This window comes from Xenopus tropicalis, chromosome 2 (genome assembly GCF_000004195.4).
Source record: "Xenopus tropicalis strain Nigerian chromosome 2, UCB_Xtro_10.0, whole genome shotgun sequence".
Taxonomy (NCBI): domain Eukaryota; kingdom Metazoa; phylum Chordata; class Amphibia; order Anura; family Pipidae; genus Xenopus; species Xenopus tropicalis.
Window position 1 is genome coordinate 93,730,464 of NC_030678.2, and position 24,961 is coordinate 93,755,424.

General features: G+C 37.8%; 1 protein-coding gene across 2 annotated transcripts; it reads right to left on the reverse strand.

Moving 5' to 3' along the window:
- Positions 1–764: 764 nt before the first annotated feature.
- On the reverse strand, positions 765–22,984 carry taf15 (TATA-box binding protein associated factor 15). 2 transcript variants are annotated; one of them, NM_001004806.1, is made up of 16 exons: positions 22,908–22,984; positions 19,441–19,486; positions 18,376–18,427; positions 16,427–16,505; positions 15,534–15,630; positions 12,399–12,766; positions 11,720–11,846; positions 8,245–8,279; positions 5,044–5,076; positions 4,844–4,950; positions 4,376–4,505; positions 3,774–3,893; positions 2,938–3,025; positions 2,761–2,846; positions 1,357–1,444; positions 765–1,047 (listed from the first exon to the last, which is right to left on the reverse strand). In NM_001004806.1, exons 1-16 carry the CDS (start codon positions 22,915–22,917, stop codon positions 1,008–1,010), a joined length of 1,506 nt encoding a protein of 501 aa, NP_001004806.1. In that variant the 5' UTR covers positions 22,918–22,984; the 3' UTR covers positions 765–1,007. The 2 variants fall into 2 exon arrangements, with proteins under 2 accessions (NP_001004806.1, XP_012812161.2); XM_012956707.3 differs by lacking the exon at positions 22,908–22,984 and adding an exon at positions 22,708–22,844.
- Positions 22,985–24,961: the final 1,977 nt, after the last annotated feature.

Consider the following 24,961-nt stretch of genomic DNA (forward strand, 5'->3'; position numbering starts at 1 on the left):
CCATACATTCACTACTGAGGCGTTGAGATTAACAGAAAAAGGTGATTTCCCTACCTAGAAAGTATTAACACTCAAGTCACTTGCATGGGAATATGTAGGTATAAAGCTGTACTTAGACTGTATAGTCAATTTAATTTAAAATATAGTTGGTTAACTGCTTAAGGCCAGTCACAGCTGCAGTCAGCCTACATGTATAATGACACGCATCACCATAGACATTGACAGAGCATTTTGATTGGCTTTCTTTCCAAAACCCTAGCCCTGCACTGGTTGTGCAGTTTCCTAGTTGGAATACTATGTCGTTTTTAACCTCAAGCATCTTGTGTCTCATTCGGTCATCTGTTACTTAATAAATAGAGAATCAAATAGAGGTGTTCTAGTCTTTGGCATTTTGACATGGAATTTAACATTTTTATTTAGCTGTATCACTTTGTCCTTACCATTTCTCAATTGCCCAAAATGATAATTCACATGTGATGAGTTATCCTATGATTCATATAACTCACAAATAAGAATGGGAGGATATACTTAAGTGTATAAGGCTTTTTAGCCATGAGTAAAGAAATGTTTAAACAGTAAATACGTATTCATCCCAGACTTAAGCAGACAGATTGTGCTCTGTGGAGCTGCTGTACTTATAACAAGTATTATTAGCACAAGCCCAAAAAGAAATGGGTCATGATTGTAGTATAGGCTGTTTCATCTTAAAAGTAATCTAAGTGCAGGCTGGTCACACTTAACTGAAATATGACAAGAAACAACCATAAATAAAAACAATTCTTATTTATTGTATTACAAAACATCTTTTGGCATTTTTCACATTGGTCAAATTGATGAAATTAGGGGCAGAGCTCTGTAAATCTGTTACATTTTTAGAACACTCAAAAGAAAAAAAATGTTCTCACATTTTAGGGGAAGTCAAAAACAAAACAAATCAAGTATGAAGCATATGACATAACTCTAAACATATGGAGATCACTTGTAAAGCAAGAGACGATTGATGAGCTTCAATAAGGTCTGTTACGTTGATCACTTCTGAAGTCATTCCTGAAAATATAATTTCGAAATAAAACACTTTAGAGCAGGTGTGACTATAAACAAGACAGTGAGTCTAATTATAACTGCAAGCATTAGTTCTAAACAAAAAACCCAATTAAAGGTAAAAAGGACTTTCATAAATGCCACAAAATACACCCAACAAATCTAGATGCAACCATTATATTATCAAACAGACTAGCAATAAATTTCTGTCCAGAAATGGGTTAGGTCAATTACAAACGGCAAGTCTTTTTGAAATATTGTTGAAAACTAACAAACAGTATTGTAGTGATTAGCATTTTAAGGTAGTATGCTTACCGGCCACCCATTTTACCCCCAAATCCGCCACCTCCCCTTCCACGTCCTCTAAACCCTCTATCACCTCCATAGCCTCCTCGTCCTCGATCTATATTCCAGGGGAAAAGATAAAAAGTTAATTATGTTTACTACCTTTAAACAAATCTTAAAACAAACAAACAAAACAAAGACACAAACAAATCCCCTCGTACATCAGATGTAAATAAGTTATAGAAAATGTCAATACTATTTTTTATATTGTCAAAGTTTAAAAAGGTATGTACAGGTCATAACATTAGGTTCTAAGTAAGGGAAAAAAAAACTTAAAACAGCTGATTAAAGTCTGATTGATTGACTTGCATCACTTAAACCGCACAACTGATCCTATTTTTGGCCTATGATGCTTACAACCAGATAGTATTTTCAGCTGCAGACTAGAAAAAGGCAGAAAAGGAATGCTATTAAAAAAATGCATAAGGGTCATCAAAAAAAAAAAAAAAAACATACACCGATAATGTTCCAAAAAGTCAGGCATCTCATTTAATGCACTGTGCTGTACCTACCCAAAAATCACATGCTCTATGCCAACTTAATCCAGGGGTTAGTTACAGGTTTCCAGGATATTAAACTAGAATGCTTTATGTAGGTAGGATATACAATTTTTCTAAAATACATTACCTGCTGCACAACTGTATGCTTTTAATATATAAGACAAACATTTGGAGCACAGACAAGGAAAGGCTGAAGTACACATTTCAAGTGCTACCAGTAAATTACTAATGCACACATTGTGTGAATTTTGTCCCAAGGGTTATCCATGTATAAATGGTTATAGATTGATACTGGAGATTGACTAACCAATATGATCAAACGTTAGCAGGAAAATTAAGATGGACTTAGGGTCCAGAACAGCAGTCTGAACTGCTACATTGACACCAGACTTGTTTTTTTAATCAGCCAGAACATTTTTTTTTGCAGAGTTTCTATGTTTCCATGTTTGTGTATGCTTTCCATGGGTGTTCTAGCCAAGTTCAGCCCAAAAACATGCAGGAAAATTACTTAATTTATATTGCGTAAGCCTCAAATGCATTTTTGTAGCTAGGAAATTCACTGTAAGCACTATGGAGTAGCAACTAGTGTGAAAAATAAAGATCTTTGTAAAGTGCTATAGAAATGGGTAGTTCATCTGACAATGAGTAACCATTTATCTTGTCCTGCACGATCTAAAACAATGATAACAGCTATAGCACAAGACGAATGGACCTCTCAGGACATTACTTATGAGATGTGTGTGAATGCAGCAGCCTTCTTTGTGAAGACCACAGTAATCAAAAGGCTGTCACTAACGCAAAAGGCTGGTATTAGCTCTGGTCTCCCTATCAAGTGCTTCCCAGATACCATGCAGAATAGTGGTCTCCTACTAACCTCCACCATGTCTTGAGTCTTCTGGTCTGGGCTCACTGCACTGGTTACAAGAGTCTCTCCTTGCAAAGTTGACATTACCACAGGAGCTACAATTAAAGGATGAGCATATATTTCATATTTTTTTTTAAATGAAAAAGCCAAATAAAATATAATATTATTTTAGGGATGGACACTTACGGATTTGGACAAACCCAGTCACCATTCTGAGGACCACCACCGCCACCTCTGTAAGAGCCACGGCCTCCAAAGCCACCGCCTCTGTGACCTGTGAAAACAGAAGAGGCTTTGTAAAAGTGCAAGCAGAACATCAGTCTATTAAACCCTGTGGATTAAAGCAGCAGTTCACTTCATAGCCTTCAAACTTCAAATACTACAGATAACTGCATCTACATGATCTGAACAATAAATATGTTACTTATGCTAAAATAGACTTGGCAGTATGATTGTGCCTAAGTAACAAGAGATGTGCTGGAACACACTAAATAGGTAGTGTTTATCTGATGTATATATTGTGTATTATAGGTATCTACATGAATATGCCCGTCATGTGCATTTGTTATTCTGCCTTTAGAGACTATATGCATTTATTCACAATGTATGTCAGAATTCTCAGTGCTGTTCTCTGCTAATGTTGCTAAATAATGTTATACAAAAATATATACTGCAGTACTTCAAGCTGAGAAATCGATGTTTATCGGTTTATATCAAGTGATATTGAGAGGGCTGAAACAGATGTCCTTTGTGAAAGTAAAATATCATATACTTTCAACAATAAAGCTAATAAATGGCATAAAGCATTTGCAAAGAGAGGCAAAGAAAAGTGTTGTTACACAGCAACAAGTAACCATAGCCATGTGGGATTTAATTCCTCAGAAGTAATGTCCGTCACGTCTAGGTAATCTTAGAAATTGGGCAACATTTTCACTAAAACTTAACTTGATGTAGATTACAATCTTTCTCATTTAACCTAACCAATGAGAATATAGGCACACTTAGTATTTGAAATCACTCACCACCTCCACGTCTTCCACCTCCTCCTCCTGCTCCTCCTCCACCACCAGCACCACCTCTCATGAACTCTGGCCTCCGAGTTGCAAAGGAAACTTTAATAACATTGTCAAGAAACATTTTACCTAGTATTAAAGAGATACAGATAAAGAATTTCATTACAATGTAAACATATTCAGGTTAAGAAGATTATAATGTACAAAATATTAATGTACATATTAAAAGTTACCTATAGGTCACATTGATGGTTTCTTTAACAATCGGGCTGCTTTCTTAAGTAAATGTTACTTAACGTTCCTAAACCCGACTGTTTTACCAACCTCTCCCTTCTCAACCTGTCAGTTATAGCTTCTTATTCTAAAGGGCTGCTGCCGTGCAAATATGGCAGCCACCATAGAGAGGAACATGGGTGATCACAAGGGTAATGTAAAAGGATCAGGCAAATACCTTTAAGGCAAAATTATAAATAGCATGCAAAGAGTGATATGATGTAAAAAAAAGGTTTAATTTCTGGTGTCAGTATCTATTATAGTTATAATTCTAAATAAAAAAAGATGGAAGCTTTAGCTGACAAACATTCAATACAGTGCAGTGTCAATATTCTTACCATCAAACCATTCAATTGCTGCTTTGGCTGATGGAGGATCATCAAAGGAGACTGTGGCTTCTCCTTTTGATTTGCCTGTCTCTTTATCTGTGTAAAGATTTATCATTGGTTTTCCAGTCTTTTTGTTTATCTAAATTGGGGTTAAAAAAATAAAATTATTAAATAGTAAAAATCACATCACAGTGTACAAGTGCAACTTATGAGAACTCTGTTGTGTAGTCCTTCCAGAAAAGCAGTAATGGACCTTTGCTAAAACCCTTAGTCTTAACAGAACACTGGGCACAGCAACATTTCAATGACAAAAATAAAGTTAGGGGGGGGAATGAAATCCATTACGCTTGGTTTCACTAAAAACCTCTATGCATGGTTGCCAGACAGGAAAATAATTATGCAGCAATAAAGGGTGTTTTCTGCACTGGTGTTACTGTACAATTTGAACAATACCATAGTCATCATCATTTTCCATACCTTAATAATGCCAATCTGCTTGAAGTAGTCAGAAATTTGATCTTGTGTAGCATCTTCACCCATGCCTTGGACAAATATGGTGTTATTATCAGAGTTATCCTGATCATCTATAGAAGAGAAAAACAAATTACACAAAAAAAAACAAAAATAAATGTATTTTTGGAGTGCAGAGAAGCTTGACTGCAAAATGGACAGCTTACCATTATCCTGTTTGCTTCCATAATCTCTGGGACCTGTAAAAGGAAAAGAAACAGACATAGATAGAATTAAACATGCTCCAACACATCACAATAAAGTTAAACACGGCAAAGAAAAAAAAAAAAACCCTCTTTCCTGTCTAATGAAACCATAATCAAATAAGCTGATTCATTGGTGTTCAATGTATAATGAATATAAATCATGCTTTTCTTGGATTTATATTAGCTGATCTTTTAAATACAACAAACTAAACTTGAATTTTTCTTTAACAGTATAAAAAAAACAAACATTTTATTCCCTCTTAAGTAATACTAAGCCAGGTATCTAAAAGGTACTTCAAGTAAACAACCACAAAAACATGCACTGTCCACAGCATTAATGCTACTGGCACACAGGGCAGCTCATCAGCTTTTTCTCTATGTAGAAAAAGCAGGCAGATAAAAGCCATTGTGCTCCCCTCTGCTCTTCCTTACAAGAGCACAAACAGGTGCAACATCAGGTTTGTGTGCTCGCACAGAGCAAATCTGGTGCTGAAATGCATACTTTCACAATGAAATCCACTCTGTGTGTCATTACAAACAGACACTGTGACTTTCAGTGCACTTGTAAGGAGAGACTAGGGGGCACATTTACTAACCCACGAACAGGCCGAATGCGTCTGATTGCGGTTTTTTTTCGTAATGATTGGTATTTTGTGATTTTTTCGTTAAATTGTTGCGACTTTTCCGTTACTAATACGATTTGTGCGAAAAAACACGAGTTATTTCGTAGCCATTCCGAAAGTTGCGCAAAATCTGGCGATTTTTCGTAGCGTTAAAACTTGCGCAAAAAGTTGCGATTTTTTTCGTAGCGTTAAAACTTGCGCGAAACGTCGCACCTTTTAAGTTTTAACGCTACGAAAAAGGCACAACTTTTCGCGCAAGTTTTAACGCTACGAAACAAAATCGCCAGATTTTGCGCAACTTTCGGAATGACTACGAAAAACTCGCGTTTTTTCTCGCAAATCATATTGGTAACAAAAAAGTCGCGACAATTTCCGAAAAGTTGTAAAGACGCCGAAAACAATCGCAAAAAATACGAAAAAGTCGCAAAATGTTCGTTTTCAAATCGGAATTTTTCCAATTCGGTTCAAATTCGTGTATTAGTAAATGATCCCCTAGGTGTGCATTGTGGCTTTTTTCCTCCTGCAAAGAAAGTGCAGAAAAGTCTATGAACAGCCCTGTGTCCCTGTGTGCCACTAGCCTAAAGGCAAAATGTACACTGTCTATAAGCTGGGTTTAGCAACCACTAAATAGAGATGTATGAGGACACTGCTTAAACATATTATAATTAAAGCAGGACAAAATTTTGACTACATTGTGTTCGCTTACTTGTATATGTGCATAATGCCTCAGCTAAAAGGAAGTATTTAGCGTATAAAAGGAATATCTGCACAGAAAAAGCTATGCCCTCACACATGAATATTTTACTGTACATGGATTGTAAAATCCCACATATAAATGGTGATATATTTTACCTTTAATTTCTTTTTGTTTCTTTGCAAACCTGTTCATCAGATAAGTGAATGCTGAATGCTCCCCAAACATCCGAAATTAGTGTAAAAATTAACCATAAGCCTACGGCACAAATGTAATTTTCACCATTCGTAGGCAGAACACAGTGGCAGTCTAAATACCACTATCACCCTGACACCACTTCCATACAGATCTATGGAAAAGGCACTGCCTAAAGCAGGGAGGTGAAAATGGATGAGAAGTGGTCAAAATATCACTGCTATGTCTGCCTTAAGCAGTGTTCTTTCCATATGGCCAAACCAAATTAAAAAAACAAAATATTGCATTCAGTTGTCCAGAGCTATACAGTCACATCACTGCTAGGAGCAGAATCAGTCGATTCCATTGTAGCAACAAAAGATGCAGTGCTAAGCGTATGGCTTACATTTAAATCACTGGTAGCACAGCAGCAAACTAAGAATGTCTCAGAGGAAGACTACTGCAGAAATGAGATCAGGGAGTTCAAGTTGTTTTTACTTTTTTCTGGCTTGCCATCCTGTTATTTGGAAATCTGACTGCACACAAAATAACTGTAGGGGTAATTTTGCAGCCCTAATTGTGACTTTTTGGGGTGCACCACAAGGCTGAAAATGCAGCTGCATATTAACTACCTCACTTTGAAATAGGTTAGCATTATTCTCAGCTTGAACACATCCCTTTAAGAGCCACTATAGCATCTGCTTCTAACATAATTGCCTAAAACATCACACTAACAGGTCTTCAGGCTGGCTGACCACCAACTAGTGACTGCATGGCATGAAGTTACATTTCAAGCATGTTTAACTAAATGCAGTTTAGTAATATTTCAGAGCATTACCAAATTTATACCAAGTCCATCCAGACTGTATAAAGATATGTCTAAACTTTAGCATACTAGGCCCCTATATTATAATCAGTTTTGCTTAACGGTTATGGTATAGTGACCTTTAATGGCTTAGGTAAATTATAAATAAGAACATGCATATAATCTTTTTATCTGTAAAAACAGTCTGTGCTGTACAATATGTGCTACAAGTACAAGCCTCAGTTCTTTAGTTTGCAGGCTACAAATGCATACAGCAATCTGACTAGAAAAAAAAATGGGATTGCTAACTGTGGTTTGTCTGCTTTAACTGATTAATAAAACACACAAAAAAAACGTCATACGGTAAAGTATGTTTTTCTTTAAAAAAACAGAAATCTAGCCATTCCGGGAAGAGAAATGTTAGGTTCCACATTGCTGCTAACAATGGTAATGGGGAAAACTGATGAAAGTGCAGCAAAAACATTATGGTACCAAGGTTCTTTACCAGCAGCATAAAAGCATGCCATGTAAATCTTTTAGAAAAAAGTCAAAACTAAGGAGTGTGGAGGACCAACTTTGAATTGTACTAATTCAAATTTACAAAGTTTTTTTCTTCTTCTCAGGAACACCTTAATTTAAATGCTTTTTTTTTTTTTATAAACTTAGCAGTGGATATCAACCATAAGAATATAAACTGAATAGTAATTCCTTGCCCATCACCCCAGATCAGCATTCAGATACTATTTTTGTATGTTTAAATGTATACAGATATGTAGCAGATCATATTACTGGCCTGGAACAAGCTGAGAAGTCCTGTTCTTTGCGACAGGATTTCCATGGAAACGGTTTAGATTCTGGGCACTTACCACCAAAATTTTTGGAGCCACCTCGATCACCACCGCTGCGGAGGAAAAAGCGGAGACATGATTTTTGGCCCCCCTTAAAACTTATGGCTGTTGAGCTCAGATACCCCAAAAATGAGCCAAGAGTAAGTCAGGTTCCCATGGTTACCATGTTTTTGGGAAAGGAAGCAAATAGCAAAGTCCAGTCATTGATTAAACAGTTAAGAATTCATTTTTAGTTATAGAAAATATACACATTTCCTTATACAGCAAAGAAAAGCTAAAGGTAGATAATTCTGGATGCTGTTTAGAGTAATTTTACTGATAGAAAAAAAAAAAAAAGGTTTACTTATTCTTAAGTTATGGAGATCCAAATTATGAAAAGATTCCTTATCCAGAAAACCCCAGGTCTCGAGCATCGTGGATAACAGGTCGCATACCTGTAATAGCTTACAACTGTACCCTATACTTGCCACTTGGATGGGATTTAGTTTTGACTGCATAAGATATGGTTTATATAACATGAAACTAAATCTGCAGCCTCCTGTGATACTAGTATGACTATGAATTGCACATTGCATATCTAATAGGTGTGAGATCAGATCTAATGCCAGCCATTATTTAATATGTTTCTATACACTAATGTAAATTAGACATTTATCTTACCAGAGACCCCTGTAGGAGCTCAATCATTGCCATACTCTCCTTTCTGCTCAAAAAGTAACCTGGCTAGTGCAGTTTTCAGAAGCACTGGCCCAGCATCTCAGGTAAGTAGAATGGCGGTCCCCGATTGGTTTTGCCCCGTGCGTGCTGACGTCGCGTGCAGTATAAAAGAATACAGCTGGGGGGGGGGGGGGGGTAGTGGAGCTGCAGGATGCCGGGGAGTGGAGCTGAGAGGCCCTGTGATTTCTTCTGATGGCAGCCCTGGGCGTAACGCTGGCCCTGCCTGGTCCGGCCCGTCTCTATGTCAATGTGGCCCCTGAGCCAAAAAGTTTGCTCACCCCTGCTCTGGAGTATACCTAATATTTGCCACCTCCAGTGATATTACCTTTTCTTCTCCTTTAACACTTTATTGAGATTATTTCCTTAACTGTTAAATACATACGATGTTACATTAACCATTTCCAACTGCACTGTGAGCTATCGAGTAGTAAGTTACAGTGTAAAAATCAAGAATTCCTACACTCTACTTACCCTAGCTTGGTTTTAATTAACCTTCGATTTGAAAAAAAAAAAATACTACATTCCTACACAGTCTGTGTGGAAGCCCCCAGATACTGCCATGATAAAGTGTGCAGCAGGGAACATTTTGGGTTGACATTTTTTTCTGGCTTAATTAGAAGTGCTAGCATGGCTACATTGAATGGTGAATTTCACTTGAGAAGTCAATTAGCTACAGGTTGATGTTAGCTCACCCACTATAAAAGCTAGCTTGTATCGTACACAGCTTATTTGCCATCTGTTCATTCCATATTAAACAAAATATTACATTTACTATCATTTTAAGGACAGTGTAAGGCAACACAGACATACTGAGAAGCTGCTTTGCCTCCAAGATAAATAAAAATAAATGGAAAAATGTTATCGGAAGAAAAATCACAGAGCAGTGTCCGATCTCTCTGGTTAAGTTCATTAAAAAATAGCAGTGATTCCAGGGAAGGTTACTCAATTACAACATGCCACAAGAAAGGCACACTTGACCCCAGTCTTATTTGTAGCAAAATTACAATATTCCCTTTCTTTAAGTTAAAAACAGAACTTAAATTTAGAATGTCTTACATCTTAAATAGTCATTAAAACTGTTCTATATGTAGCAAGTTAAAGAAATAAGTGCTTTAAAGTGACAAGAGCAACTATATGTGGGTCAACTATGCAAGTACTTCAGGAGATTAAAAAATCACCACCTTCAGAAGGATATCTTTTAATGATTAGGCCAACTCACATATTCTTATATAACTGACATTATATGCAGTTTTTGTTATTATTGCCACCTGAGGTAACGGTGCAGTAACCCTGCTGAGTGCCATAGTAGACAGCAAGACATCACCAGATCATGGCAATTTCTTTCCCACCACCAATGTTACCTTTAAAGTTGGGTGATATTGTTTCCCCAGACACAAACAAGTTACATTTTACACTCAAATTGATGCCACTTCCCTTAACCACCACTAATAAACCAGCACTGTAGCGTTCATTTTCGGCAACTTACCTTGGGATTTTCAATGAAGTATATTTATTGCCCACAATGTTGTAGGCATTTTCACACTTCCACAAACCTGTGTTGTTACCATCAGACCTGGCTAGTAAGATACAGATTTTGGTTTCCAAGTTTACACCTGATCATACACCTGATTCTAATTTTAAATGAACTGAGAATTCCAGAGATTCACATAATTCACACAAATATGTAAATTTGAATCATTTTCCTCACTAAATAAATGAGCAAGCATTATGCTGTATGACTTGTTTTTAATTGGGTTCTCATCTAGTTTTAGGACTTGCATGCAAAACAGATAAAGTTTTATTTATGCAGAAATGTTTAAAATTCAAAAAGGGTTTACAAACTTGCAGACACAACTGTATACAGAATAAAGAAATGGTCAGGAACTTGCCAATGACCTCTTTATATAACACATTTTTGTTTCAATGGATGTCAATGTGATAATAGAGTTCTTTATTAATTTGAGCTGTCTTCCAAACATAAACAGTAAAAATTAAAGGTATATGCATGTAGTACCCAACAGACAGAAGTTAGTCTTTCTTACTAAAAATTGATTTTATGTAAATCAATTTACTGCTTATATTTTCGATTGTTTTTTTTAAATGCATGCAATGCAATTAGAAGTATAACAAATCAAGCCCTAATATATGTTTCATATTAAAAAGTTGTAAAAATAATAAATATGCATTGACTATAACTAGTCTAGTTGAATGGAGTAAAATTTAATTTTTAGCATGTAGTACGTTTAAAAAATTTTTTCCTGCAGGAAATACAAAAAAAAAAAATTAAAAAAAATATAAACCTTGCAGTCACTGTGTTTTGGCTGTCAGGAAAAGTGATAAAGAGCCAATTAGGCTTGAAACTTTGCTGCTGCCTGCATTGTGACAAAGGCATTTTAATGAATTAAGACTGAGTGCTGCCTATAATCGATTGGATGTCAGGAAAGGTGACTCCAGTCAGAATTTTTAGCAGCAGGCTGGAAAGAAACTTATGGATAAATTAAAAAACAGGCGTGTTGACTTGGTAGATCTATAAAAAACTAAGGGGCTGAATTATCAAAGCCTGAATTTAAATTTTTATCACACCTTGAATTTTTTTGTACTTAAACTCAAAATTTGAATTTCCAAAACTCAAATGTTCAATATTTATTAAATGCAAAAAATGTAAGACTCAGGTTTAAAACTTCTGTTGCTCTAAAACTTAAAATCTAACTCTGAATTTAAGCAGGCATTTATACAATAAGAAACATGAATACTTTATAAATGGTTAAAAGCTCACCTCATGCCACCTTGGTAGCCCCTCCTCTCTGAATCGAAACCGCCACGTCCTCGACCACCACCAAATCCCTGGGCCCCGCCATAACCTCGGTCACCACCATACCTGCCTGAGTCCCGACGATCATCTTCTGCAAAAAGAAATAAAAAATAAGCAACCAGACGTGTAATGCTGTTTCTTTAATATGTACTGGCCTAACAGGGCAATGGCACATATGTTCTGATCACTTTCCATTGGCTTAAAAAGAAGTGTTAAGGGCAGTCTGCAACCGAAGAGAAGCACTCAAAAAAAAAAAAAAAAAGCAGCATTTGCAAGGTGCTATTTCACTTGTGGTAGATGCCAGTGGAAGCGCAGTTTGAAAACATTTTATTTACAGATGCTGGTCAAAGAATCATTGCACATACATAAAAATAAAAAGCTTATAAAAGCACATATGGGCTCAAAATCACCTGACCCCCAATATCTGATGTTGCCCAATATTCAATCAAGTAATGAACAGGTAAGCTACATTTTTTGAATTTTTGTAAGGAAATTACAACAGGAGCGAAAAATCAGGCAAAAAAAAAGTTGTTTTAAGCCAACTTTAAACAAAAACTTTTAAAGAACAAATTTGACAGAAGAATTAAAAAATGTAGCTCAATTTACACTTCATAAAAAAAACAAAACAAAAACCATACGATACCTTGATGGGAATGACCATAGCCTTCTTTTCGTGACTGGTAAGACTGCTGCTCAAATCCCCCAGTCTGGTCATAGCGTCCTTGCTGAGATTGCTTCTGACCATATCCTGGCTGGTCAGATGATCCTTGCTGTGGTTGCTCTCCATATCCTGGTCGCTCTTTCTGACCATATCCAGGCTGATCATAGGGTCCTTGCTGGGGCTGCTCCCCATAGCCTGATCTTGGTTTCTGCCCATGTCCTGGCTGGTCAAGGGATCCTTGCTGTGGTGTCTCCCCATAGCCTATTCTCTGCTTCTGACCATAACCATGCTGGTCATAAGAGTCTTGTTGCTGTTGCCCACTTGATTGGGTGTCAAATCTTCCTCCATACCTACATTTTTGTTTAAATTAGCATTTTATAGCAAATCACCAATACAATAAAAAATAATCAAATCAGAATATAATCTTGCAAAAAAATGTTTCCACTGAATGTAAAAATTACAGCGATATTTCAATTTAAAGAGATACCGACACCAGAAATAAAATCTTTTTTTACATCATAACATTGTCTTTGTATGCTATTTATAATGTTGCCCTAAAGTATTTATATATGATGCTTCTACATTACCTATCAGATCCCCCATGTTTCTCTATGAGGGGGCTGCAGTGTTTGGGCAGCAGTAATGAATTAGCATTAGAAGCTATAACTGACAGGCTTAGGTTGGCAAAACAGTTTAGGAACTTCATGTAACAATTACTTGCAAAAGCAGCCCTATCAGCGAAAAATGATCAACATGACCTACAGGTAACTTTTAATGTACATTCATATTTTAAAGAGTAGTTTTTTTGTGTCAGTATCACTTTAAGGCTGTAGGAAATGCTGCAGGTGTTTTGTTTGATAAAACTTCAAGATGTTAATTATTTTCCTTATAGACAACAAGAAATCCTCTGCTGCTAATATATATATATATATATATATATACACATACACACACATATATACACACATATATACATATATATATATATATACACACACACATATACACATACATTACCCCAGCACTCCATCATATAGCTTCAAGAGAAAATTCCAGGAGAAAAAAAAAAAAATACTCTTTTTCGCTAGGTTAGGACTGACGCAAGAACACTGCCTTGACGGGGCGCGTCAGCTTATGCATACTTTGTACAAACCGTGTAACTAAACGTGTCTCTTTTCACTAAAATGCAGACATTTTTCCTTCAGTGTGTGCAAAATTGATTTTTAATTTTCTCTTGAAGCTATATAATGGAGTGCTGGGGTAATATGTATAGTACATAATACAAGCCACTCACCTACATGCACCCAATTAGTTTTGATTGAAACATGGGATGAGCTGCATTTTTTGGAGATATATATAGACACACACACACACATCAGGAGAGAGCCGGCGCTCACGTCAATCGGGTCACAATAGCCTGGGTGCAGGTCCAGGTGAAGAATTAGATACAGCAGTGAAGAGATCCGCACTCACAAGAGATCCGCACTCATCCTTGCTATTAAACTAATGCGCGCTGCCTGACCTCTTAACTGCCGGTGTGCCCGACGCTACCTACAACCCTACTGACAGCGAGATGCAACCGGCAAACGTCGCACGCGTCACGTTGCGCGCACGGGGGTGATGCGCTTGCGTGTGCCGGTTGCATCTCGCTGTCAGTAGGGTTGTAGGTAGCGTCGGGCACACCGGCAGTTAAGAGGTCAGGCAGCGCGCATTAGTTTAATAGCAAGGATCAGATGGCAGACAGTGATGGATTCGAGGGTCCTGTATGTATATGTTGTATTTCTATAAATCGCTCAAGAGTTCATTTATTACCAAACACCCGGTATTAATACCTCAAAAATCGTATATACAAAAGGAAAAAGATTTCATTTGTTGCTTATTTGGTTTTAAAATATAACTTTTAATTTCATATTATTAAAATATATCTAAAATAGGATCCACCAAAAAACAAGAGAATCAATGATTCATTAAAAACAATTCATTTGTAGTGAGTGCGGATAGTTACAGTATTCTTAATTACACAATTTAACCCAGTCACTGGACTAATATCCACAGTTCAATCAAAAGATTGAGCAACGTTAAATTAATAACCTCGCTTTTACTGTTACCGCTACTCAGGAACGTTAAAAATTAGTAAGGGTATCAAAGTTCATCTATTTACAACTGATCAACAGTGTATGTATATGCCCACAACAGTCTCCAGTGCAACTATAACTCACGCACGTCAATTCTGGAACACACTTAAGCAGGAACTGAGTGTGTTTTCCTACTAGTAGCATCATTCAGTCGCATTTGCAGGGTATTATTGGTGGATAATAAAGACCCACATGTTGAACCCAAGTAAGTGTTCATGTGTAGCATAAGTGTACTGAACCAGCTATAGTGATAATAATGGCATCATAGGCTCCCACTCCTATCAGACCCCTGTATTAGCAGATTCTCGCCCATACGTACATGCTCACAACTTTCATGTGCAGGTGTGTTAAAAGAAATGGATGCCTAGGCTTATACACGAGTCAATAAGTTTTTCCAGTTTTCTTAGGTAAAATTAGGTACCTCGGCTTATATTCGCATCGGCTTATATTCGAGTATATACGGTATATAGTTGTTATATGCAGTATTTTCTGTGTATATATTCCCTTTTATTTTAACTTTTTTGCAAATTCCTTTGTTTATTCAGAACTTTGGTGTTTTCCCCCCAATGATTGATGTGTGTTGATGACGTCATTTCCCACTTTTCCCGCCACTGAATGTTAATTAGGCATGTATTTCCCAGTGGAGCTAATAAAAGGGCAACCATTTGGGAGTTTTAACCTTGAAAGCAAGTTAGCTGCAGGTAAAACTTAGTCCCTTTATTAAATGCATTAGCAGTAGAATTCTTAATGAATCGCATAAATGTAGGACAGGCCAGAAGGGCCTACGACTGACGTAGTTGGCTAGCTTGAAGTATATTGCAATATATGGACCAACAATCCCTGTTTTGCTTAAAGAGGAGGGTATATTGATAATGGGTGAGTGCAGAGGATTTCTTGTTGTTGTCTATATGTATTTTGTGGTCACAACCTCATTGCACCTCTGCCTGATGGTTTTAGTTTCCTTTTTTGCTATTTTCCTTACCCTCCTCGTGAATCTGCACCCTGCTGCCCATAATTTCCATAGGATTGTTGGTTATCATGGCCAGTGCTGCTCTGGCCTTGCAATGGCTGTGCCAATCCTGGACAAAACAAAAAGTTATAAGATCTTACATTTTGACTGGAAGGGGTTGTTTGCCTTTGTACAACAATGACAAATCTAACAGTTCACATTAATGGAACAATCTTTGCCATATACATAGTTAACAAAAATGTGCAGCTACAGAGATATTTAACTCAGAATACTCCCTCCACTGATCCTTCACTTTTGCACAGACCCTGTGCTGGGAAGGGGGGTTAGTGACTCCTACACTACCAGTTGCTTTTCTACTTCCTTATATGAAGTCACACATAGTACCGGCAGCAGAATTAGAATCCTACTGGCTGCGTCTCCCTTCAGTCAGCCACTGCTTCCTGTGCCAGAGTGCTGCAAATCTAACATGACCGTATATTAGATTTGTGATATGCAGAGTCTGTTTGCCTATGCCATTGCAAGGGAGAAATTAACAAATGACCTTTCAATTTATGCAACTGGTTAGAGTGCAAAAGCAACCAATTAGCTGGTCCAAAGTCTGTGAGTCCAAGACGTGATGATGTAAACATACAGGAAGTTCAGGATCTGGTTCAAAATAGGCCACTCCCATCCCTTCAAAAAAGCGATCAGAGAGACCTAGAGAAGGACTGATTTAACAGGTATAAAAGTTGCTTTTACAGTGGCCTTTTTACTTATGGAAAATAAATTTTCTGACACACCGAGAACATTGTTGGTGGTTTAATAAGGCCTGGACATTGAAGCTGAACAACCCCTTTACCAGCTGCAAAGAATTTTATTTCAAACAAAAAATATAAATATAGTATAAATTTAAAAAAAAAACACACCTGAATGACCTTGTCCATAGCCAGAACTGTAGCCTCCATAGGATGACTGTTCTGCTGTCTGCCCATAGCCAGAATAAATCTGAAATGTAAAGTTTAACAAAAAATAATGTTCCTGCATTTAAATAACATCTTTATATTGTTGTGGTACTTAGGTAGGGGATGCACCGAATGCCCGCCTTTTTTTTTTTTTTTTTTTTAAGGATTCCGTTTCGGCCGAATTTGTAGTCCCGGGCAAACCGAATCCAAATCTTAATTAGCATATGCAAATTAGAATTTGGAAAGGGTCAAATGGGCAGTGAAAAAAAAATTCACTGTGTGCGCGCCGATTTTTAACCCCTTCCGATCCTAATCAGGATATGCTAATTAGGATTTGGATTCAGCTGAGGTCTGACAAATTGGACATACTACCTAAAAGGCTGCAACAGTCAAAAACTCATTTTTAAATACAGAATAAGCAGTTCATATAAGGTGTTCCATTGATTAATGTGCTAATAAGCCTGTTTATAGGGGGTCAGTGGAGTTTGCCCTAAGATTAACCCCTTCCCACTTACATGCCCATGCTCTGCACTGTCATTGCTTGATATAGAAGTTACATAAGTTTTTGCACAAGTTATGTAAACTGCATACGTTTAGGGGCCCAACAACCAGTCGGCAGCATAAAAATAGTAAGTTTTAACTGGTGGGTCAGTGGAGTTTAAATGTAAGCTTTAGCATAAGTTATGTAAATTGTGTAAGCATAGTGGGCCAATAACTAATTTTTATGAACTACTACTGATTAGTTATTGGGCCCCATAGCAACATCATTCATATAAATAGTTAAAATGAACATTGAACGTGCTAATAAGTCAGTCAGTTCATTAAGGGCAGTGGAATTTACTTTAAAGTAATACTAACACTAAAAAAAAAAAAAAAAAAAACTACACTTGAAAATTGATAAATAAGCCCATTAATGTATATTAATATTTTGCAGTTTATGAATTCAAGTTTGTTTTTCTAAATCAAATTAACTTGCATATTGAATGGACGCTTATTTATTAATAGGAAAAACTCATACAAATAAACAACTCTAATATCTTAAATTTTTCTAGTTTATGCTTAAAAAATTTGAGTTTTAGAATATGGCTTGACTTTCCCTATAACAACTTCCATTGGCTTCTATAAAAACTTGCAAGCTTTTATATGCCAAAATTTTATATTTGAGTTTTCGGGTTTTTTGCACTTAATAAATACCAGACATTAGAGTTCTCAAATCATAACTCAAATTTGAGTTTTTTTTAAAGCATAAAAAAAACTTGAATCAAGAAAAATTAAACTCAACCGTTGCTAAATCACTCCCTAAAAGTTACCTAGAGGTCACGCTGATCGTTTTTCACTGATAGGGCTGCTTTTGTAAGTAATTGTTACCCGAAGTTCATAAAATTGACTGTTCTGCCATCCAGGCTGTCAGTTATAGCTTCTAATGCTAACGGACTCGTTCTGCACAAATATGGCAGCCCCCTCAGGAACAAGGGGGATCAGATAGGTAAGGGCAAAAATATAAATAAGTATGTAAAGACAATGATATGATGTAAAAAAAAAAAAAAAAAAAAATACTGGTGTCAGTATCTCTAAGTATTTAATTCATTGGTGGTCAGTGGAGTTTGCCCGCTGCCCAGCTTACTCAAGTTTCTAAGCAAGTTATGTATTTTTCTATATGTTTTTGTGGAAGTTATGTATATTGTGCAAGTTTTGAAACAACATTATGCGTTAAGATGATTTTAAGGGGCCTGGCACAATTGTAACCCCTCTCCCGATATAAAGAAAAAGAGCAACACCTCTGCTCAGCCAAATACTAAAAGGTTTGGCTGAATACATATTTTACGAAAATAATCTAAGCATCTGCCCAAATCCCAAACCGAACAAAAGATTTAGGAATTCGTTATGAACAATGCAAATGGAAAAACACCTACTTGTGAAGGTTGTCCAGAGTTTTGGTTGCCTTGACTCCCATATCCAGGATAGCTACAAACAATAATGTGTTGAAACCTTAATACAGATACTCAAGTCCTTAAATACTAAGTACATACCAGGGTTAACTTGATATTATGGGAAAATATATAGTGAATATGCAATCCCTATAATTAGGGTCAATGAGGAGTTTCATGAACATATAAAAATAAAACAAGGCCAAAGGCTAAGTGCTTTAATACAGGTCAGGAAGCTATGATTATAGCGGATGACATCACCTAGTGCAGTTTATAAGGATATAATTTACAAGATAAACATGGCTTATAACATATATACTTCCACTATCTATATATAGTTCCACACTCTAAAAAGAGGAAGGCATGTAAAATGACTCAAATTTAATTAACCACAGTGTGTGTGTATAAATGTAATGGGACCTTAAACAGTGAGCTCCACTGGAGCAAGGACTGATGGGTTTTGGTAGGAGCAATTCATCTTATAAAAAAAAAAAAAAAAAATATATATATATATATATATATATATATATATATATATATATATATATATATATACACATATACATACATACACACACACAGTGAGCAGCACACGCCAAAAAAGGACCTTTTTTTTCAAATAAACGGTTCAATTTTTTTGCAAAGTCCTGGCGTGTGCGGCTCACTGTCTGTATACTATTATTTTTGCCAGCACCCTGGGCGTTTGAGCCATTATAGGGTGTGCTCCGTATATTTGTATGTATGTATATATAGTAAGCAAAACAAACCGCACTCTCAGGAATTGTATGAAGCAAAAAAAATGGTGTTTAATTCAACGTTTCGGCTGACGATGGCTTAAGTCTAAGCCGAAACGTTAAATTAAACATAATTTTATTGCTTCATATAAGTCCTATGGCATTTATGTCTGACATTAGACCAAGAGATGTTTTAGACTGAAAATGTATATTTGAGCGCTGCCGATGAGGCACGTGTAGATTTGGTATTTAACCAGTGAAACATCAGGAAGAATATTTCCATAGTGCTTGGCATTTATAATATTCCAAAACCTACCTTTGTTGCTGCTGTCCTCCTCCATAACCACCATAGCTACTGGGATCTAAAACAGAATACACTTATCAATATAAACTTTAATACCTGACCAAAATCTCAAATATTACAAGCAGGTGCAAATGAGGATTTAAAAGGCCATACAAAAGCATATACAGGTATGGGACCCATTATCCAGAATGCTTGGGACCAAGGGTCTTTCTGTAATTTGGATCTCCATACCTTAAAGGAAAAAGAAAGTCAAAGTCACTTGGGGGTGCCAAAATGTTAGGCACCCCCAAGTGACTTTAACCGGCTACCTATTACCCCGGGCTGGTGCCCCTGTTTGGAGAGAACAGCACCAGCCCAGGGTAGCTGCCTGCGCTTCCTCCTTTGTGATTCGCTGCACGCGCAGTAGAGTGAAAAGCCGAAATCAACCATTAAAGTCGGCTTTTTCGCTCTACTGTGCATGCCCAGCCACCGGCATTTTAGAAAGAGGAAGCCAGAAGGAGGAAGCGCTCCGCTCCAGGTACCCCGGGCTGGTGCTGTTTTCTCTGAACAGGGGTACCAGCCCGGGGTACGAGGTAAGCTGTTAAAGTCACTTGGGGGTGCCCAACATTTTGGCACCCCCAAGTGACTTTGCCTTTCCTTCTACTTTAAGTCTACTAAAAAAACAATAAAACAAAGTAAACCCAATAGGATTGTTTTGCATCCAATAAGGATTAATTATATCTTCGTTGGGATCAAATACAAGGTACTGTTTTATTATTACAGAGAAAAAGAAAATGCATTTAAAAAATCTGAATTATTTGATTAAAATGGAGTCTATGGGAGACAGGCATTCCATAATTCGGAGCTTTCTGGATAACGGGTTTCTGGATAATGGATCCCATACCTGTATTGGAAAATATGTCAGCCTATCTTGACCAAATTAGTACTGAAAAGCCCATATATGAAAAACGGTTACAGTATACACCACTATGTAACACGAGCTCCATGAATAGGGCTTACGCTGAACAAACTTTTAGCAGTTTGTCTCAATTATGAAGTATGTACGTTTTTTGTTATTTCTAGCACTAAAGAATATGAAGCCTGTTTCACTTTAGCATGCAGATCAATGGAGGATCTGAAAACAAATTTAGAGTCCACTGAAAAAACCCTCTGATAATGAGCTTCTCAAAGGCTGTTGCTTAAGGTCCCCATACATGGGCCAATTCTAGCTGCCAATATCGGTCATTTAGACCGATTCGGCAGCTAATCGGCACGTGTATGGGGACTACCGATGGGCCTGCCCGACCGATATCTGGCCTGAAATTGGCCAGATCTCGATCGGGCAGGTTAGAAAATCTTGTCGGATCGGAGACCGCATTGGCTCGTTGATGTGGACCCCGAACCGACTGCCCCATTGCCACCAATATAATTCGATCGTTTGGCCCCAGGGCCAAGTGAGCGAATCTTAGCATGTATGGGCACCTTTAGAAAAGGGAGGGATTTGTTTGGTTAAAAGTAGATAAAGAACTCTGAACATACTGCCCTCTTTATAAGGCTATTGCACACAATGCAGTTTCTCTGTCTGTGCTTTGCCCCTTTGCTCCTATCTGCTCTTTGTTGTATCTACAACCAGAATCTCTGTGTTGGCCTGGGTGCGGACATATTTTGGAATAGTAATGTGCAAGTGTGAATTTTAAAAATCTGCTCCGTGTGTCTGCACCCAGGCTGATGCACTGACTCTGGGTGCAGAATTGACAAAGAGCGGATAGGAGCGGTGGGGCATTATAAGTGTAGGTGAAGAAAGTGCTCAGTGAGGCAATAGGAACAGGGAGGTGGTGGTTGTTCAGTAAAAAAAAACACTTTCAAATTATTGCTTTAAAATGGCATAAGAATAGGCAGAATGAATTCTTAACACAAGTCCTATTTATTGTGCTATTTTTAGATGTTCAGATATTGCTTAAAGCTGTAGACAGGCAGCCATATTATCTCTAAAAAAACTGTAAAGCATGGGCTTTAAAAACAAATTATGTGCTTTTTCACACCGTGGGAACTCACAATATGTTGGGTAACACTGGATAATCTCTACAGAGAAACCTTCCACCTTTGAATTACCCTCCAACCAGTGTCACAAGGAAAAGGATGTCATCAGCGCACTGTTTGTATAATGTATTATCAGATAATACAGATGAGCAAATTGTCCTGGTCTAACTACTACTAACTATAAATATCATTAAGATGCACTTTACTGATTATGCAAGCAAGGCAAATACAGAACATAAGCTTCTCAGGGGGGACTCTCTGAATGAAGTGTCCAGAAAAAGTGTTCATGCTATAACAGCTAAATGATAAAACTTTGGCAAAGCAGTTTTCTTGAGGAAAGTGTAAGACCCAGCATTTTAAAGGTGAAATTCAAGCAACACTTTAGGGCTGTGGCACACGGGGAGATTTGTCGCAGGCGACTTATCTCCCCAAAATGCCATCCCACCGGCGAAATTAGCCAGATATCGATAGGGCAGGTTAAAAGATTTACTTGGATCGGGGACCGCATCGGTACGTTGATGCGGTCCCCTAAACAACAGTGCCCAATACCTCCGTTATAATTCGACCGTTTGGCCTCAGGGAAATAGCCTACATTTGCCCGATATCACACACCTGTAGGTGGGGATATCGGGAGAAGATCCGCTCGCTTGGCAACTTAGTCAAACAAGTGGATCTTAACATGTATGGCCACCTTTACTACTGAGTGCTATTGTGATATCTACTGGGAGTTACTACCTTCCCACTGTTCTGCTGCTGGGGGAGAAGGGGGGATTTGAAGTCACGCCAACTTGCAGCTCTGCAGTAAAGTGTGACTGAAGTTTACCAGAGCACATGGCTGTGGCACCCTGGGAAATGCAGAATATGGCTAGCCTCATGTGAAATTTTAAATTAAATAAAAAAACAGTTTTTGAAAAACTAATTTCAATGCAGGAGAAGTTCTATTAACTGATGCATTTATGTTTTTCCATGACCGTATACCTTTAAAAAGAGAGATTGTTATAATTACTCTTTACCCATTCCAACAAAACCCCTTGCAAGCACCCTACAACACTTTCACTGAAAAAAAATACCAATCCCGGCCCACTTTGGGGTGCAGAGGGCACGGATTTGTATTTTTAAAAAGCACGAACATTTTACCTAGACAGTAATGGGGAAATCACAGAAACAGATCTGATCGATGACAGGCAAACCCGGCTACCTTAATGTGCAATAACTAGCCTATTAAGAGTAATCTGACAGACATATCAGGGTTTCTATTACCGGCGGACATGTTGCACCCATTACTATTACACTGTGTACGACTGCGCTTCCTTGGCTTCCCTGCTCCTGCGTCACCTCCCCCTCCTGTTCGGCTCCCTAGGCCCAGTGACCGGGCGCTGGAAGGTAAGGCACTCGCCACCAAACCTCCCACTCCATGCCGGTATCGGATTTTTTGGTCCCACTAGCTCAGCCAGTTTTACCTGAAGACATGATGGCGTCTGGATAGAATCGAACACCTGCACGTTAAGCCAGCAACGCGCGCAAAGACAACTGCGCGCTAGTCAATACAGGGCACGAGGAGAACGTAACGGGTGACGCAGTGAAACGCGTACGTACGTGCGTGCGCGCTCACGCGAAGCAGTTGCGCAGGAGAGGGAATAAAATGAGTTTCCGGTCGTGCACAGATAGTGGTGCTTAGTGATTGGAGGCGTCAGGTGTTTGAAGAGTGTAGGCCGAGATTATGGCACAGTTAGTAAATGATCGCACTTGAAAGAAAATGTGTCGTTTCTACTCACTGTATTGTTTATTGCTGTGGAGTATGTTGGCGCTTATGTGTTAATAAAAATAATACATGTGAGATTACGAGTTGCTCATCTTCCTCAAGCGTTGTAGCGGTGAGCCAAACTTTTCACCAGGTTTTGGTGTGAAAAAATCCACCAGAGGCTCCAATGGGTACAAAAATAGTTTCAACGCAAAGAAGTGTGATATGGAAAAACTTGCAGTGTGGTTTGCAAATATTTGCAGTTTCATTCAAATTATTTGGCAAAGCAAAATGGAACATTTACTCATCACTACTGCACTGACCCGGTCATAAAGAAAGTTTCAGGCCCTGCATAAGGAAAATAATTGTACATCAAGAATTTCCAGCCTGTGCCCCAGCAGCTGTGATTGAAGAACTTTAGTACTCGCTATCTTGCAATGCTAGAGTTTAATATTGTAGGTCATGCCATGAATACTGACAGTGTAAAATACATTTACACAAGAAATATGTTATCTGTACTTTAACCAGTTACATTTTCTGGCTAGGGTCCTCCAGGTGCTGGAGGCTGTGGCCAAATGAACTATTTTTCCTTCCCTAAATCCAGATGTGTCTATGTGAAAGATAATTTTTTATGCCTATGGTACCATGATAGGTCCCTGAGCCTGATTGCTCTTGCAAGTTCTACTAACCCTGTAGCCAAACAGTTGTTTCACCTCCACATCTGCTCATAACAATATATATATATACAGCAGCGAAGAGATCCGCACTCACAGGACTTATAGAATTAATCTGGTGTTTATTGAGAAGACTGTCTTCTTAATAAACACCAGATTAATTCTATAAGTCCTGTGAGTGCAGATCTCTTCGCTGCTGTATCTAAGTCTTCACCTGGACCTGCACCCAGGCTATTGTGACCTGACTGACGTGAGTGCCGGCTCTCTCCTGATGTATATATATATATATATATTGTTATGCAGCTATTTTGTCTTGATCTTTTGGACATACAGACCAAGCAATCAGAACAGCAGGATGAGAAGAGCTGTGCTCGGGATTGGGCTGCCACTAGGGTTGCCGCCTGGCCAGTAGTAAAAATGTGTGTGTTTTTACTAGGAAGGAAACATAAATATTTAGGAAGGCTGGTATTTTTTCCAGAAAAAAACACCATTGGAAAAGTGTTTGCCAATAAGGACAGCATAAGGGAAATTTTTGGGCAGCATAAATACTTCACAATAGGTAAACAATTCATGTTTTGTTTAAATATTTTTAGATTGATGGCAGAGGGGGTACTTACTCAACACTAGAAATTGTCTCTCCCATGGGCAATTGGACCTGGAAATTCCTTTCCATCTGTATGATTTAAAACCATTTACAAGCAGTGATATTCTGAAACAATTTGCAATTGGTCTTCATTTTTTATACGTGATTTTTTAATTAATTAGTTTTTGTTTAACAGCTCTCCAGTTTGGAAATTCAGCAGCTATCTGGTTGCTTGTGCACAGATTACCCTAGCAACCAGGCAGTGGTATAAACAAGAGACTGGAAGATTAATAGGAGAGGACCTGAATAGAAAAATAAGTAATAAAAAGTAACAATCACTAAATTGTAGCCTTGGAGAAAAATATTTTTTTTTTGGCTGCTGGGTTCAGTGAAAGCTGAAAAGAGTCAGAAGGCGAATAACGCAAAAACTACAACAAATAAAAAACAATTGAAAAGTTGCAAAGAATTGGTCATTCTGTGACATACTAAAAGTTATCTGAAAGGTGAATTACCCCT

What these genes read in the sequence shown, in the direction of transcription:
- taf15 (NM_001004806.1), bottom strand. An exon ending in ACTCTGGACAACCTTCACAA is followed by an intron (nt 16,506 to 18,375) that starts GTAGGTGTTTTT and finishes TTTACATTTCAG; the next exon opens with ATTTATTCTGGCTATGGGCA. An exon ending in GGTGCAGATTCACGAGGAGG is followed by an intron (nt 12,767 to 15,533) that starts GTAAGGAAAATA and finishes ACAAAAATGTAG; the next exon opens with GTATGGAGGAAGATTTGACA.